Source organism: Fukomys damarensis, unplaced genomic scaffold (genome assembly GCF_012274545.1).
Source record: "Fukomys damarensis isolate Sample0158 unplaced genomic scaffold, DMR_v1.0_HiC HiC_scaffold_5, whole genome shotgun sequence".
Lineage (NCBI taxonomy): Eukaryota > Metazoa > Chordata > Mammalia > Rodentia > Bathyergidae > Fukomys > Fukomys damarensis.
Genome location: NW_022900917.1, coordinates 33,459,857 through 33,478,244, shown reverse-complemented (window position 1 = coordinate 33,478,244; position 18,388 = coordinate 33,459,857). Strand labels below are relative to the sequence as shown.

The 18,388-nt window shown below is 35.8% G+C and overlaps 1 protein-coding gene and 1 long non-coding RNA gene across 6 annotated transcripts in view; one reads left to right on the top strand and one right to left on the bottom strand.

The window, feature by feature from the left end:
• The window catches only part of Il7 (interleukin 7), a 33,933-nt gene extending 29,078 nt beyond the window's left edge, over positions 1-4,855 (bottom strand). Inside the window, exon 1 of the mRNA XM_010611271.3 lies at positions 4,241-4,855. Within this exon, the coding sequence (XP_010609573.1) occupies positions 4,241-4,250 (10 nt within the window). The 5' untranslated portion in view covers positions 4,251-4,855. The remainder of the gene's footprint in view (positions 1-4,240) is intronic.
• The window catches only part of LOC104853356, a 77,766-nt gene that overhangs the window by 25,119 nt on the left and 34,259 nt on the right, over positions 1-18,388 (top strand). Inside the window, exons 1-2 of one of the 5 annotated variants that reach the window (XR_002024941.2) lie at positions 3,686-3,797; positions 4,972-5,019. The exons of 2 other annotated variants lie outside the window; for them this stretch is intronic. This is a non-coding gene — a long non-coding RNA (uncharacterized LOC104853356). Of the gene's footprint in view, positions 1-3,685; positions 3,798-4,971; positions 5,020-18,388 lie in introns of those variants that run through there. 2 more of the 5 variants (XR_777766.3, XR_002024942.2) reach the window with 2 other exon arrangements.

The window sequence follows — 18,388 nt, the reverse complement described above, 5'->3', positions numbered from 1 at the left end:
GCAGAAGCAATTTGGGGAGTTATCTACATTATGGTTATTTCCCTTCTTTTAAACAGTGGCCCTTAAAGGGTTTTCCCTTCCCAAAGCTCTTACAAAGTTAATTATTTTGGGAGTCCACTTCCTATCTGTACAATGTGCCCAAAGACCCACATTATGTTCAGCTTCTTGCAAGATGCAAATTCACATCCTGTTAATCAATGATTTATGCTCGCTTTTGATAAGGCTTTCCAGCTAGGGGGAACCACCCAATCAGAAGGAATAAGCAACACTCTTTCAAACCCAGGATTTATTATTGTGACAACAGCCTGTAGACTGTTAAGAACACTATAAAATCCCCAATAAAATTGGCATGTTATTATCTATCATATAAAAATTAGTTGTATTTCCCAATAAAGTGTCCCCTTAGTGAACCATTTTATAAATGTAGAAAGTAGGCAAAGTAACAGTTATGAAAACAAACAAATTTACTTCTTTTCTTTATATATGACTGACACTTGATATAGAGAATAAAATTTCTAGTATTGAGACATGAAATCTATTCATTGCTCTGCCAATAAATAGCTATATACCTGGTCGGTCAGCAAGAATTCATTATTCTCAAGATTAATAGTGATTAATCTTAATTGCCTTTAACTTATCATCTACTCTGCACCGTGGACTGTAAGGAGATTCTGGATGCTGACTTCAGTTTGCCATGTCACCAGAATTTGACTAGAAAATGGCCATAGTGTTTTGATAACATGTAATTGCGTTGGTCTTCTGCATGGAAATCATTTTCCTATAATACTATTTGGTTCCCATCTCTTTTTCTATCACTACATTTTCATACAGAAGATCCTCAAACAATAATTACTTTCTAATTAATTATATTTTGACCTCATATTGGATCTGTGTAGATTGCATAAAACACTTTTTTGAAAATATTTTCTCTGTAATTTGTCATATGCACAAAAGTTATACTTCGGGAGGAATAAATAACAAAGAAAATATTATAGTATATATCACTTGAATGAAATTTAAAGAGAATGTAATAAAATAATTAAACATTACTTCAAAAGGAAAATATTTTTATTAACATCCTTAAATTTTATCTCAAAATGAGGTTTTTCTTTCTATAAGCAAAACCTGTCTTCTTCGACCTCAATTGTAAATAAATACTCCTAAAAATCTATCTAAACTTACTAATTCATTAGATGGCATTTTGCCAATCTTTTCTAATGGTGATCTGGTGAAAAATTCAGCCTTTTTGTGTACTACCACTAATTTCTCAGTTTTAAAACAATTTATGTTTCCTTTAGAGAGAGGGAGTTCTTTTGCCTTTACTGTTATTAAGCAAGTTGGCTCCAGATAGACTAGGGCAAAGCAAAGTGTGAGATCTGGAATATGGAAACTTGGGAGCTTTTGTCTTGGTATGCCAGGTAAATTTCACATACTGAATTTTTTAAAATAAAAACTTGTAATATTTCTTTTAGCTTTTTAGTATCTCAGTTATAAGAATCTACTTGTCATCCAAATAGAGAAATTCTTCAGATATGAAATTATCTCAGATACTGTTCTATGTACACACTGAGGGCCAGAGAGAAGCCAAATCTAATAGGCTACCAACTTTCTCATTAATGATGTATGGTTTTGTAATTAAAGTCTTTTCTCCCACATCACACACAGAATATGTGTAACATATTAAGATTGTATGGTTTGGGTGTCAGAATGGGAAAGGAACTCAATTTTTATTTTGTTTGCCTTTGTTTCTTTCTACATTGGCAATCAGCTCTCCCCTTCTCCATGAACTTTTCATTAGGTCACAGAAAAGACAAACCATAATGAACAATGCAAGTCAAGTGTGGGCTTGTGGAATTGTCCTTAAATCTCCTGAAGGGATTGAAACTGGAGAATTGTTTTCAGTAGGGAATTTGGTTAAGCTAGAATGATGGCTGTCTAAAAATTCTTGTTGGTTTTTAATGTAAGCCAAATAATACATTCTATCCTCAGTTGTTTAAGTTATGGGGTAAAAGTGAATGTAAATAAATTGGTTCTACCAAATCCATTATTTTATCAGTCTTTAAGACAAACAAAGGTTTACTAAACATCTATTACTTAGACCTACTTTCACTGGGAATTTAATTCCATGACCACTTTACGAGTTAATTGTCTCTGTGGTATTTACATAATTCAGGTGGAGAATCTGGGACCTAAAGAACATTTTCCCAATACATAATGTGATTAGTAAGAACTAGGGATTCAAATCTGGTTTGGTTAGGTTAGGGATTCTAGAAACTAAGGTACTACCTACTGACCCACACTGCTTCCTATAAAAATAACTGGATTTGTAGTCAAGGGAAATAACTTTTTTTAATTCTCTGCATGAACCAAGGTATTTCCTTGCCAAGCTCTGAAATTGTATCATATGTTCTTATTTCAGAGGAAAAAAAAAACTGTAGTAAGCTACAGTAGATCACATGTCAGGGGCAACACTAGGATAAAACCTCATATGAATGAGTGTCAATATGACCTATAAGTTGGTCCCATGAAATAACCTTTGCCATTTTTTAAAAAATATATAAACACTGCTGTAATGCCATTTGTAATTCTTTATACCTTCTCAGGATTCCTAATCATTTCCAGTTGTCTTCTTTCATAACTATTCCATTTTTTCATCCCTGAAATACGATGAAAATACACAAACTGTGCAGTACAATTGAGGAGCATATAGTGGGTCCTCATCTTTAACACCCCAAAATAATAACACAGAGGGTACAGAGTAACTGTAGCACAATCTTGATGGAGCTTAATCATCTAGTGAAATCTTTTCAAACTAAATTGCAGAACGTCATTCATTATAACAAACAGAAGTTTAGAATTTTAATATTTTGTTTGCCAGTAACAACTTGAAACGCATGACTAATATAGATATACTTCAGGGGATCAAGTCTCAGTGTTAAAAACACACACCGGGCTTTCTATTGGCTTTATCTCTGGGTCAGATGCAGTGCAACCCGGAGGGGATCAGAAAGAAGTAATGCCGAAGAATCAAAGGCTTTGAAAAGAAAACAGGTACATGTTAAATCTGTAATTCTACATTAAACTCCTGGAGGACATCCCTCACAGATCTTCTCCCATAATTTTCTTATCCTCCCACCTTCATTTCGTTTCTGAGCTGGCAACAATCCTGGGCTCTTTAATACCTGCGAGAGAGAGGGGAAATGAGCCTGGATGTGACTGCGCAGCCCGGGAAGAGCGGAACCATCAAAAGGAAGGCCAGAGGGCTGGCTCCCTTCCCGCAGCACCCTCCCCCAGCGGTCCTCTGGCTTGAGGAAGTACTTATTGGAACATTCCGACTTCCCTAAGCAGATCCTTTCCCTTCACATCCCTTTTTCCTCTTTTACTCTTTTTTGCCTTTAGTTAAACGCAAATTGGCCACACCGGTGGATTCAGCTCACACGAATTCCGCCCCTTTCCATTTTCAGTCGTTGTTGTGCGCAAATAAAATATATTCTATCTCATCAGGTACCTAGAATTTTAGACATCTGCCTATTTAACCCTAACTCCATCAAGGAGCCAGCATGTATAAAAACAAAGTCTGGCTTTTCGCAATGCCTGCCCCGGACTTGGGTTCCCAGCAATCATTACAAGATACAGCCCTAGTTGGAAACTCCCAGCCTTGCTGAGGGAGAAAAACGGGGTTTTCCAGAGACCTGTCCCTTTGGGTTTAAAAGCGCGTCCCCAGGGAACTCCGCTTTCAGTTCTCGAGGAAGTTCGGAGCTGCTAGAACTCTTCCACTTGCTGAACCCAGGCTGCCTGTGAGTAACTCTGCGCAGTGAAGAGCCCGGCAAGGGTTGGTTGGGCGTCCTGTTGCTGTGGGGGGAACGAGACTGGCAAGGGACAGACAGACTGCCCGCGATAGCCACTGATTACCTCTGTGACCTGACAGCGGCTGCCACCGCCAAGTAGCGCCAACGTTGCGGCCCTGGGTCTCGGGACAGAAAGCGGGTACCCGGTACTGTTTCTCCGCAGTCTGCCAAAGTCAGCAAGCAGCTCAGGTGCAAATGGCTTGGAGCCACGGTCCTCGGCCCCGGGTAGTGCCCGACCGAGGGAGAGGCTGTGCTCAGAGCAGGTCCAAAGTGCAAGGCCGGGCTATTCCCGGACGTGCTCAGACGCGGGGGCGGGGGGTGGGGGCTCGAGTCCCGGAGTCCCCGGGCGCGCCAGGCGCGCAAAATTGCGCGCCTGGGAGAGGAGCGCTTACCATGGAACATGGTCTGCGGGAGGCGGGCATAGTCATGATGACCGCAACTGCAGCAGGAGCAAGCTCTCGCCACCCATAATCAAGCCCAGAAACCCAGTCTTCCGTGGACTTGCCAGGAGTCGGTGCTGGGCAGGGCAGTCTGGGCAGCTGGTTCCTCTCTCCCACGCGGCGCCTGCCGGTTCATCCATCCCAGGGGCGGCACACATCACGGCCCGGCTCTCCGGTTTTCCTTTTCCATAACTTCCGTAGAATCAGCCGGTAGCGTACTTTCAGTTTCTACTTTGCACTTGATCTGCAGGTTCAGTCTTGGTTTTTATCCCCTGGGTTTCTCCACCGTGCACCTGGACCAGGACCTGAGTGCGGTGCAGATTTTCAAAGTACCTCAGGAGAAACCAAATGGTCTTGTGAATCAGTGCGATTCGGGCTTTTTAAAAGACTTTCCAGATGACTTCTCACCCCTTTGGCAGCTCTGAGCGACTGGGAGCTAAAACCACTAGTTGCTATTATGTCCAGGGAAGCCACAAATGTGCAAGGCAAAAGCTGGGTTCTTGTAAGCGAACGCCACCGAGGAGGCGTCGCCGCTTCTGCCGCGGATGTGGCGGACGTTGCCAAGTCATCTTGTAAAAAAAAAAAGGAAGTGAAGAATGATTAAGAGGTTCACGCCCTATGCCCCTCCAATCTCTAATCAGTTTTTTCCCCCCTCTCTGTCTTCTGAACGTGCACCTGCTCAGGAGGAATCTTAAGGAAATATAATTTTGTGGGTCCACCTAATATGGTAGGTAAGTGCTATCTTTGGACAATCCAAACCTCCAAATTAAGTGGAGGGCATTAACTGTAAAAACTAATTCCCACATGTGTATTTATCTGTCTTGGCTAATAAATCAAATTGCATTTGGAGTATGTGTCACTGAGGAGTTAATTTTTTCCTAGGCCGGAATCAACTACGAATTTCTTACTTTAGTTTGGTTTCTGATATTCTATAGAAACCCTGCTTAGATGAAGGTGGGTAGCAGAAATCAGAACCAGATGATAATGGGCTATAATTTATTCAGCATTTGCCAAATATTGAATGGAAATCCTTCTGTGAGGTAGAACATTTTGTTACCCATGCTTGACTGATGTGGGAACAGAGATTTCCTTAAGTAATTTAACAGAGTTCACTTAGCTAGCAAAATTAGGACAAAATTCTTCTGTATTCTGGCTCCAAAGTCCATGCTTGCAAGCCCTGTGTTATGAGGCCTTGTGGAATGATGCAGCCATATAGAAATCAATGTGAAGAGGTGGATAATGTGGGGTGCTGGAAACCCAGCACAGAGATCTCAGGAAAGGTTCTAGGAGTTTGTGACTTCTAAAGTGATCACTGACCAGGAATGAACTTGAACCTGCTTAAGAATCTTGTGGGTTCGGTCATGATGTAACAAAGAAAAGAGGGAAAAGTAAAGGAGGCAGAACGAGAAAGCAAACGACGATAAATTAGAAAGTGGAGCAAAGTGGTCCAAGCCTGACATTGGGCTCCTGATGGCTCTTTTAGTCTTACTCCCCGTGCCCATTCCATAGGAAAGTTCTGTCCCTACCACCTCCAAAATAGACGCTGCCAGTGACCACAAAGGCTAAAGGATACTGAAGCATTCCCTCTTCCCCATAACCTCTCCATTCTCCCCAGAGCAGCTGGATGTCTGGATGTCACACGTCTCACCCTCAGGCTACCTGTTACCATGTACCAGTTCTTCAAGGCCCTGGGTGATCAGGGTCCTGCCCCATTCCTCACACCTAACTGAACTTCAAGCCACCCCAGCCTTTTCTTAAGCTTACTGGCTCTCAGAATGGTCCAGCACATGGTTGACGTGGTTGAGTGACAATGAGCTAGAGTAATGACATGAAGACTGTGTGGGGAAGAGAACACGTGAAGGCAGAAAGGAAAAAGTAGGAAAGAGGAAAAGAACAAGGAGATCAGGAAGACAGAATGGAGGGAGGAAAAGCCAAGTGTTCCCATTTTCCTGGCACCCAGATGAGGAGGTGGGGAGGCAAGATGAAGCTGGAGTGACTGTTACTGATAAATTTTGTAGCTATACATTATTTGGATGGTTATTTACTTATTTCAAATCCCTGCCAGAGTATGGAGGTATGTAACTGCTCATAGCCTGCATTTTTACCCCTTTCTGTTGTTGAACTTTTCAGGGACAGAACAAAAGTGTATCCATCAACAACTTTCACAAAAGGATATCCTCCTTCCTCTTGTAGGCAAACACTGTACAAGCTAGGGAAATAGAGGCTTATACATAAGCTAGCTTGTGGGGCAGGCAAAAAGGGGAAATTAATTAGAGATATAGGAGAATAGGTATAAATTCCTCACTGGATTTTTGCACCATATATGAAGAATCTCTTTTGAAAATGTTCAGAAAGCATTTAAAATTTTTATGATTATATGAAAATGAGCATATTCTAATTTCCTAAAGAGTGTTCTTTCTATGAGAAAATTAGTATCATTGAGAAAAAGCTCCACTATGAAATATTAAGGTAACTATTGCTATTTAAATGAACTAAATATAATTTTAAGCCATAAGGACAAGGATAAAATATTTTATGCATTTAAAAAATGTTAATAATCTATGATTTTAAAAATTGAGTAGTTACTATTATACTTCGTCAGAATTAATGAATTGTGTAGAAGAACCAATAAAGAGGAAAAATAATATACAATTCATGAATTATAACCAATAAGTATTAAGCGGGAAAGCAACATTCTCAGAATAATTAATAAAGTATAACAGAAACAATTGAAGTGAAATGGTATGTCAACTTAAACAGTAAATTGTTGGAATTAACCAATTATTTTTCAAAATATACAATCTTTAATGAAAATAGTCAATTACTGCTAATCTGAAAATATTTTCTTGATAATTATCTTTACTCAGTTTACCTAATTTAAAAGGCCCATTGTTTATAGTGTGAAATCAGAAGTCTATCTATCATAGTATCTGAGATATTTTCAGAAGATTTATGATATAATTTTTGAAGCAAAATATTAAACTTGCTTCAAACACAGACACACACACACACACACACACACACACGCACGCAAAGGCAATAGCAAGGGTATGTAATTACACAGGGTCCCGTGCTCTGAGGGACCCATGGTTAAATTCTTTTATGTGAGTGTCTTGATAGTCTTAATTATTTTAGATAAATATCTCTTATTTTCCCTCTGCACTTGGACCTCTCAAATTCTATAACTGGCTGTGGACTCACACATGTTAAGTCACACATTACAGATGATAATATGTATATATTTTAGGGAGATTTCAGTCCGGTAGGAAAATAGGTAAGTGCATAATTTCAGCAAAGGGGAATGGTATCAAGACATGGAGAGGAGAGGGAGAGGAAGGGGTTGAAAAAGAGAATTAGATGCATTATGTGCATGGGCCAACTCCCCACAGTGAGCAAAATCATTATGCACTGAAAATATGTACTAATGAAAAATGTAAAACCCTAAATAAAAATCAATTAAACGTAAGGGAGATAATATGATAAAAAATATTATGTACTTTGAAACAATAAAATATATTGCATCTACATGCGAACCCATCAAAATGAAACCTATTTCCCTATGTAAACAATATGCACTAATAAAAAAGATGGGCAACAAAAAAAATATTATGTAAAGGAAGGAATGATATGCCTTGCGTCAGGTATTTAAGGCAATCTAAACATATTTATAGTTTGGATCAAAAAATGGTTAATATATCTGTCCAATGGAAAAAATGTCTACAAGTAACTGATCTGTAATTCTAAATCATAACGGTTTGATTGCCAAGTTTGAACCTGAAATTTAATTTAGAACTTTATCAAATGACTACTGACCATCTATTTATTATGTAGTTATGGCTTTTATCATTGCATTACTGAATAAACAATACATTTCTAAATGTAAGTTGATAATATTGTAACTTTATAATTATAATCAGGAATTATTTGTTCTTCATATTATGTTCAACTTGTGTGGGTCTAGCTTTGTCCAATTTTGCTAGCATCATAAAAGGAATTGGGAATTATATTGTTTTCTAAAACTCTTGTGTTTAAGTATTCAATGATGTATTTATTTCTGGAAAACCATAGTTTTATGAAATGAAATCCAGCAATAGAAGGATATTCTCAGTTTTGAGCATTATAAGACTAAAAATAGCATGGTTTGTTCTGAAGGCTTAATCAACCATATCAGAAGGTCAGAAGCTTTGTTGGAGATATATATGTTAGCAAATCAGTGATGCCCAGTGTCTCAAAAAAGAGTGAAACTACTCAACTTACATACTCAACGAAAGAACACATGCTAGGAGGAACCGTAAGACACAAGCACAGGGTAGATGGGGAAAAGACTGACCAGCAATAAAACAAAAAAATTGTGGCACCAAAGAAAGTTGAAATTCAGAGCCCCCAAAGGCAATAAAGAATAGAATTTCAAAATAGAGTAAGTAATCAGTATTTCAAAAAATCCCAAAGAGGTTGAGCAAGATGAAGATTAGAAACTGTATCCATTTTTTTTGGCAAAGTGGAAACTGTACATGGTCTTCAAGTATTATTAGCCTGGGGAAGGGCATGTGAGGATAAAGAAATAAAGTAAGAGGGACAAAGTTTTAGAGATATTTAATGGAAAAGATTAGGCTCCTGGTTTGAAAAACAAATTAGAAGTTTTGATTTTGAGGAGTACTTGGGCATATTTATATATTAATTGATGAAATTAGGTTCTGTGGAAGTGGAGGAGGATGGAACCAACATACTGAACTGACTTTGTGCCTTTATACGCCTCATTTCTCTTTGGTCTTTAATTTCTTTTTTTACACTGCAAATCGAAACAATCAGAATTCCCTATAACCTGGGCACGGTGGCACATACCTGTAATCCCAGTGCTGAGGAGGCTGAAACAGGAGGATCACTGCAAGTTCCAGGCCACCCTAGGCTATGTAGTTTGTTCAGAGCCAGCCTGAACTACAAGGCGAAACCTTGTCTCCAAAAACCAAAATAGAGATAGATTAATAAATTAATTAATATCAAAAGAATCCCTTATATATCTAGTGCCTAATTGTATGCTCTTTATTGAAATATTCCCAATGATACTTACTTGTATATTGTTGGAATAAATACTGGATGTCTAAAAGAAATGTAATACTACCTAGGATGCCTTTCAGAGGGGGCAGTTGTATCTTATATTCAGTGTACATTATCAGAACCTTTTATATGCTAATGTGCTGATGGATGTATTGTTGGCAGAACATCCTTTCTCTTATATGCTAGAATTGGAGGGATGATGGTTTTAACCACTGCCTTTATAAATTAATTACAGAAGATTTTACCTACAACAATTCTTTTCATGCAGAGTGTTTGAAGAATATGGAAAAATATTTTGCTTAAATTCCTGGATAGATTTCCTTTCTGTGATTCAGTTACCATGTAAAAATATTGATTACTTTTTATGAGCTCTTGGACAGCCGTAACTGTGTCTTACTTACTCTAAAATTCACTGCAGTCCCCAGAATGCCTTTCAAGTTACAAGCTTTATCCAACTATGACCTGTGGAAACATTAGCGTACACAGGTCTTGACTTGCTTTTTTTTAATTAAAAAAATCATTTTTCTGGATGAAACTCTGTTAACATCCAGAAGTGTTACACTAACAAGTACTGATTGACATTGGTATGTCTAAGTTTCTAGTAAGCTTTTTAGAATTCTAATATTTAACTGAGATTTCAAAAAAATTTTTTTATTTTTTGGTACTGGGAATTGAACTCGGGTCAGTGCACTTGCAAGGCAGGCCACTGAAACGCTGAGCTAAATCCCCGGCCCAATAATTGAAATTTTCAAGAGATTGAAATACTAAGGTATTGAGTTTGGGGTGACAATGATTTTTTTGAAACAATGCAATATCATATATTTCATGAATAACATGTCCTGTTACATGAAAGCTGTATGTTTTGATTTCCTACTAACTGAGCACTTCTCTCTAATGTTTAACCAAAATTTTTTCTAGTCACTTCTCTGTCATTAGATTTTTTTAATGACCAAATTAGTTTTTTCCTGTAAGTTATTGCTTTAATCATTGGAATGAAATATTTTGTTTCCTATTATTTGACTCTTTTCAAAATGATATTATGTATCACACTCATTCTCTGTAATGTTGAAACTTCTATCTAGGTTAGAAAAGTGGAGTCCCTATGATTTATGATTCTAAACTAATCTATATCATAACTTACTATTTTAAAGTTTTTTATAAAATTAAGGTCATTCTGTAAAAACAAATGTATTTTAACATATTAATCATTTTGTAATATATGTGTGTGTGCGTTTTCTCTTTTATTTACATGATCTTAGGGCCAAAAATAAAAACTAACTACCAAAATACTACTGCATGCATTTGTGGTTTGATCATTGAAGAATGATTCAAATTGAGGCTATAAGTTTTTTTGTTGTCATTCTCCAATAGTAATCAGGTTGAAATCAGTGACTTTAAATAAAATCCAAACACAATAAAAAAAAAAAAAGGCAAAGTTGAGGATTTTCAAGAGTTACAAGAACTACCATAAAAAGGCAAAACAAAACAAAACAAAAAACACTTGAGGTTCAATGTCTAAAAAAATACCAGGAAATATCAAACTGGTCAAATTAATATTTTTGTTGCTATTGTTTTAACCATGGTAAGGACTTGTTTCTCCTTTATGATTTTAATTTTGCTGATACTTTTTCATTCATTGAAATCTTAAATAAATTCGTGTTTTGTTGACTTGAATTTGGCTTAGTACAGTTTCCTTTTTGCTTCTTCTTGTAAAATTCTTATAGAATACCAATCTCTTAAAGGATATAAGTAAACTTTATGGCAAGCTTGTTCTTGCAAGTAGACATCTGTAATAGTTCTCTTTTGGTGCTCAAGTGCAGCTAATTAAATATGCTGCATCAGTAAGTGGAATTAACTGGAATTTTGCTTTTACATGGTAGTAAGTACTTTTCACACAGTGTTTTTGAAGTATGTTGTTGTCAAAGCAGTGAGTTTTTTGCATTGATATATACCATCCAAGTTTTTTCAATGGTTGGCTGTTTTGACAGCACATATATTACTGATATAAAGGCCAAATGGCAAAGACACACATGTTGATCAGTTTCACTCTTTCATTGGCTTATGAGATTCCCTGAGCAGCTTTTGCCTGCTTACTACTGTGAAAGCATTATACACATTCTACGGAGATGCAAAGCAAGGAGCATTGGTATTGTTTCTATCTTTCTGAACTTCATTATTCAGGTCCATTTTTCTTCCTAAAAATAGTCAAATTCAACCTTTTAGTGTACTCACAACTTTCCCAAGCCTAGGAAACCCTTCTTTTTATTTAATGCAGAGTTAATTAAGTAATATATGTGCCATACATTACTCTGGCTGTTCAAATTATGTCAATGTAGAAAAGACAAAAACAATTTCTGTTAACTTGCCTTTGCATATTAGTAGAAGAATTAGACAATATATAATAAACATAAGTCTTATAAAATATTAGGAATGTGTTGCATTTAATGAAAAATTTATAGGACCAATATAGGAGATTTGCTTGTGGGAATGGGAAAGAGAGTTGTGTTTTTAAAGAAGGGAAGGTGACTTTTGAGCAAAGATTTGAAGGTGATTGAGACTTGTGGATTTTTATAAGAGGTACCTTCTGGAGACAGGAAAGCAAATCCAAAGGCTCTAAGGGAAGATTGGAAACTTCTAATTCCTCTCTTTCCTTGTTCCTTACTAATATACCAGGGTCATGAGTAGCTTACACTTACTGTTTCCAGTACTGTTCATTCTTTAATCCCCTGCATTCTGGTTTCCACCATGTGCAAGGCTACCAACAAACAAGTTGGCTAGTTGTTGACAATGTAACTACATAAATAGCCTTTTAAAAATGATAAAAACAGGACATGTAATGTGTAAACATTTTTAAACTAAGACAAGAAAAATTTTAAAAAGTAAAATTTCATCTAGTTTGCTTGTGACAATAATACCAACCTCATACTACACAATTTGTTTCTGTTCATATAAATGAGTATGTATATGTATTTTAACCCAAGTTAGATCCTACTACATTGTTCTGCAATGTGCTTTGTTTAGTCCATAATCTCTACAACTAATTTTTAGTAAGCTCTTTCCTTATCTATTACCCAGATATTCAAATTTCCAAAATCAGTCCTAAATTGTCCATTATATTTGATCAGCATTTGTTTCTTTTAGTGGCTTATTATATTAGAAACTGATACTCGAGGCTAGATATGTTTGCACATGCTTGGAATTCCATCATTTTCTGAGGCAGGAGAATCACAAGTTTGATCCAGCCTGGGTAATTTAGTAAAAACCTTGTTAAAAAGGTGGGGGGAAAGGGCCTAAGGATGTGGCTCAAAACGCAAAGGGCTTGGATAAAATCCTCAGTAGTACACACACAAGCAACCATCTAGACAGTGGAAGTGTGCGTTAACTATAGAGCTATTTTAGTGGTCACAGAAAAATTATGACTTTATATTGCTCTTTCTATTACATTTTAGTTCTTTGTTTTTTCACTTAATTTCTTTATATTCATAATTTTGTTTCTTTTCCCTATCACTGAGAATGTTGAATTATAACATTATCAGCTTAATTACTTATATTTTAATCACTAGGTTCTTATAAATAACATTATAAATTATAAATACAGATATTACATCAAACAATATAACTTCTAAGGGAAACAAACTAGTCTCAAGCCCGTTTTCAAATATAAATTAAAAACCAATCTTTTCATTAATGATACCTTCTTTTTTGTAATAGCTATGTTATTAATAGTTGGCCCATAATCTGTAGCCAATTTTATTAGTCATGTGGTTTGGAGGTAGTCTTGCAAAAACATTTTGGGTATATTTCTACACATAACTTGACATGCATGATGCATTTGACACTTAAATCTTTTTCAGATTTTTTCCTCTCCACTGACATCATTTTTCCAATTTGTTCCTATTTGACGAGCCTCATCTCTCCTTCCCATTCTGTGGATGCTCTTCTTCTGCCCACCCATTGTAACATTTCTATTTCCCAGCATTCCACCCTTCACACTGCCCTCTCACGATGGGCTGCCTGTGTCATCTCTTCCTATGGTTTTAAGCAGAGCTCTGCACCTATTGCCAGTTATATTTCCAACTTGGTCGTATGTGAATTCAAGTTCCAATGCTATTATACAACAGAGAAGGGCAGACTGTCCCTGAATTTCTCATAGGTATCTCAAACTCAGTGTATGCGAATGTGTACTGATTTTCTCTTTCTCCTCACCCTAGATCTTCCCTGAATGTGTATTCTAAATTTTTACCTATCACCGAGGCTCTACACCTGGAAATAATACTAATATTAAGCCTTACTGATACCAACTACTTGTTGGAGCTGTTGTCTCTTGTATTCTTGCTACCTTTGTCCATGTTCTTCTTGAATACAACCCTCTCCCACCAAAGAGGTTTTTTTGAGAAAATTGCCTGCCACTCCCAGCATAAAGTTTTTCAGGGGCTTCCTGTTTCGTAGGGACACTATCCATGGACGCTGCCTGGCACACAAGGCTCCTCAGAGCCCTCTTCAAATTACGTAGACATTCTATCAGGAATCCCGAACTCTCAGTGGTCTCAGACTTTTAAACTTCCTTGACTCTTCACCTGCTGTCCTTTCAGCCTACAGACCTTTCTCAATCCTTTAAATTAAGCTCAGGTTTTATATCTTTGGGGGATGTTCTGTCTAATGTCACCTGTATGAAATAAGTCCTCATTCTGTCAAATATTTGCTAGCTATGTTGGAATCATTTTGACAGTTTAAAAATTTCAAAATATAGTTTCAAATATAATCTGTGTCACAGAGCTGGATGAGCCCAATCTAACACACTATTCAATATCCTCAGTCCCCATATAATGTAGATAAGACTGTAATGATGAAACAAGACTTTCTTTATAAAGTAGTCTCTGGATGAATTTACTGTAATATAAAGTAAATATGAAGAGAGTTTAGTTAAATATGAAACAGCTTCTTACATGAAATGTTAGTTTAAACAGTGCCCTTTAAATAATACAATTAAATTGTAAATGTTTTTATTTTTATTGTAAAATCAGCTTTAGTAGCATTGCTCTCCTATTCCTGCCCAAGACAGACAAGGGATTTCAAATTGAGGAGAGTGACTTTAGAAAGCATTCCAGAATTCCTCAATTTTGTTTGTAATATTGGGTTTATGGGAGTTATTTAGTTATAGCAATATTTATGAGTGGTTTCTAGGTGGCATTGTAAATAGAATTTTCTAAGTGTCTTGGCAGATGGAGGGTTATGTTGCATAATTTGAGTCATAAAATATGTTTTCTATACTAGTGTGTGTTGCTTTTGCTGTTGGTCTTGAACTTTATTTGTATTTAGTGATTGTGAATTAAAGGAATTCCACCCAACTGGATGAATGATAATTTGATAATTTTCATACCACATTCATTGGTAAATATTCATTTATTTGTAGTTAATTTGGTTAAACTCCTCCATAATCTCCAATATGGTTTGAATATTTTCACAGTCTACCATGTCACTCATGTTTTATATTTTAATAATGCTGATAGGGTAGAAAGAAACTCCATTCTAAAGCAATTTGTGTTTAGATAGATACAGGTTGAACAACAATATGAGCATCTGTATAGTATAACTCTTAATTATTAATACAAGATATTATATTTTAATATGCTCAAAATTTTACTTCCTGATGATTTTTTCCCTTCAATATACCTTGTGAATATATGCAACTATTTTATACTAATGGTACTGTCCCTCAAAATATTTCTTTGAAGACTCCCTTAAAATAGGTTTCAATGTCTTTCATATATTCTTTTAAACATATTTGAGATTTAATAATGAGTTTGATTTTTGAAAACAATGAAAAATGAATTCAGAAACAAAAATCATCTTGAAATTCTAAAAAAAAATTATGGATTAATTTTGGCAGGATCACAAATTCAAATGCCCTCTGTGGCCAGATAGGTACTGTAAGTGAATGCCTGGAGCCTGCTGGGAACTGCAGTGACAGGGCCCTTCTGGCCTCTCTGCTGTCACTGGAATGTGGATCAGCACTGCCTGGCTTTCTGGTCTTACAGAGTAGGCTGAAATTTTTGCATATTTTAGTGGACCAATTTTGTAATACTGTTTCAGTTCTTTAAATGTCTGATTCACAATCTATGCTTTGCAATAATACTTCTTTATAGAACTTCTACTCTATCCAAGCTCTACTTGAACTTTTCCTAAATTCAGATTTCTTCACACCAGTATTTTCTTCACTAATTTAGCATAAGGCAAAGAGTGAGAGCAGAGTAAAAGATACCATGTATTCTTTCCCATATAAAGGCTATTTCCCCTATTCCTCAGATTTTACTCAGTAGCATGTATTAAGCAAGATAGATTAAGCAAGATCGATTGTTTCTTCATTTATTGTCTTTTTCTCACCAATATAACAAAGTTCCATGAGACTTTTTTCCTCACTGATGTTTCCCAAGTTCCTAGAATAATTATGAGCAACGAATAGGCTCTTAATACATAGTCATAAAGTGAATGAATTTTCCACAGATTATCAAATAAACAGGGGAAATAACTAAAGAATTTATTGATAGTTAGCATTGCAAGAAAAGCATAATCAGAAATACAATCAACAATTTGTTGGAAGGGGCTCATGCTGGACTGTGAGAAGTCATTGTGTGCATTACCTCTCAGCTCTGAACTTGGAAATTCCCAGTCATTGCCTGAAATCAGACATGGTGGGGTCAACTTCACCAAAAGTATTTAAATATTGTGTCATTTACCAACATCCCACTGAATACAAGAGTTGTGAGATATTTGCCACAGCAAATGCTTCCTAATATTTGGAGCTTTCCAACAATTAGGTGGCCTATCTCACACAGGACTCTTAGTCCTATATTAAAGATTCACTTTTTGACCCTGTACATTATAAAACTTACATAGCCATGTAAATTTCTGGATCATGGAATATATTGCTCCTTTGAAAATAACCTGTCCTTTTTTCTGTGGTTGCATTGAAGACTTCCTGCTATCACTGGTTTTTCTAAAGTCTTATTATTAAATGTCTGGATTTGTATTTTTTTTTATTTATCCTGGCTTTAAATTTATGGGCCTTCTTGCATCTGTAGTTCAGTCTCTTCTAACAATAGAAAACCTCAGCTATTATTTCTGCACATATTTTCTCTACCACATTTTCTGCCTTCTATTCTTGAGATGTTATACTTTGTCACTGTCCACTGAATGTCTCTTAACTTTTATACCATACTTTCAATCTTTTAGTTTCTTGTACTCTTTCTTTTGGTTTGCTATTATTTTCGTTAACTGTGCCTAATGCAGTGATAAATCCTATTGACATTTTTTCAGTATATTTTTCTGTTCCTGATCTTATATTTGGTTCTTTTTTGAGTCTTGTCTGTTAATTTTTATAGTACCCTGCTGAAATATTTAAGCTTAATTTTTAATTTAATAGAATAAACATTTAGGTTTATAATCTTAAACTTTATGATAAAATTAATGAATCAGGCATTTATGTGTATGTTTCTCTCTACTCATTTTCATTCAAAAATTATTGTCTCGTATCACATTGTATGCTGGACATTGTTTTGAGCTTTTATTTGTAAGAATAAAAGTTCAGAGTGTTAGGCATCTTCCCCCAAATAGTATTTCTATTTTTTTTTCTATGTACAGTAACGAGTGACTTCCAATCTGGGACAGTCTTAATCTGAGTTCATGCTTTGACATTTCCTGAACCACACAGATGATGAAAGTCAGGCATGAAGTCTATGCAAGGATTGCATACTTAGTTACCACTTATAAACTTGAGTTGCTGCTTATGAAAGTTGCGCAGGCACAGTTTTGTGGTATTTCCGTTGGAAATCATGATTGATTAGAGTCTTCTTCTATGGGACTGAAATTTTTACTTTAGCCTTATAGACTGACAAGGTCACAAAATGTTCAGTTAACCTTCAGCAGATTTTCTTTGCAGATTCAGGCTTATTTCTTTGGGTTCTCATCTTCTCCTTGTTCATTCTGCTAATTCTGTTTTCTTGTGTGCTTATAGGTGCTCTTAAGATTTTGATATCATTTCATTTTTTAAATGTTTTCCTTATTTGGAAGATTATTCTGAATTCTTAGCTCTCCATTAACCAAAGTTAAACAGAGATTAATATTTTGAGAATTTCCTTTAAAATAGTCATATCCTTATTTTATTCTTAATCCTAAGGAGTAGTTTGATTGGGTATACACTTTTATGTTGGAAATAATTTCCTTATTTTTCATAGATATTCTCCCTGGTTCTCTAGATTCCAATGTTATTGAGAAGTCTAATTCTTATCCTGGTTCCAATAATTTAGATGTGACTATTTCTTCTCAGTGAAAGATACTAAGATCATTTCTTTATCCCTGAAATACTAAAGTCGTAACTGTATGAGTTTTATTTCATTCATTGTGCTCTAGTTCCTCTAAATCTGGAGATATATACCCTACAATTGTGGTAGGCTGTTTTGATAATTCCTTACCCTTCATTTCTCCCCTCTGTCTCCCTCAATCTTTCATTAATTAGATGATGTACTACCTGGGATGATTTTAAAACTTTCTTATACTTTCTCTTCTATTATACTCGTTTTATGCTTTAATACATGAGGGCTTTCTTGTTATTTTCCTCTTCTTCTAATGAATTTTAAATTTCAATTTATAGTTTTAATTTCCAAGAGCTCTTTTTCTTAGTTCCTACTTTTGTATAGCAACTTGCTTATATGTTGTAGCTATAATATATTATTTTAAGGGAGAATTAAATGTTCACTTTCTGCATATATTTAATTTATTTATTTGAGCGAGTTTTCATTCTATTTCATTATTTTATTTTCTATTTCTATTGTTGAAAGCACAGAAATTCTTCCAGCCTCTTTGTGGAGTGGTTGTCGTAAGCCTGTCTATCTACAGAGAGATCTGGAAATCTAAGTCTTCTGCATGGAAACTCCTTAACAACTCTTAATTCTACACTTTACTATAGAGCACATTCCACTATGCTTGCTGTACTAAAGTTTCTCAGGCTCTGTTTACCCAGAAAATAAAATTTCAGACCCTTGTGCG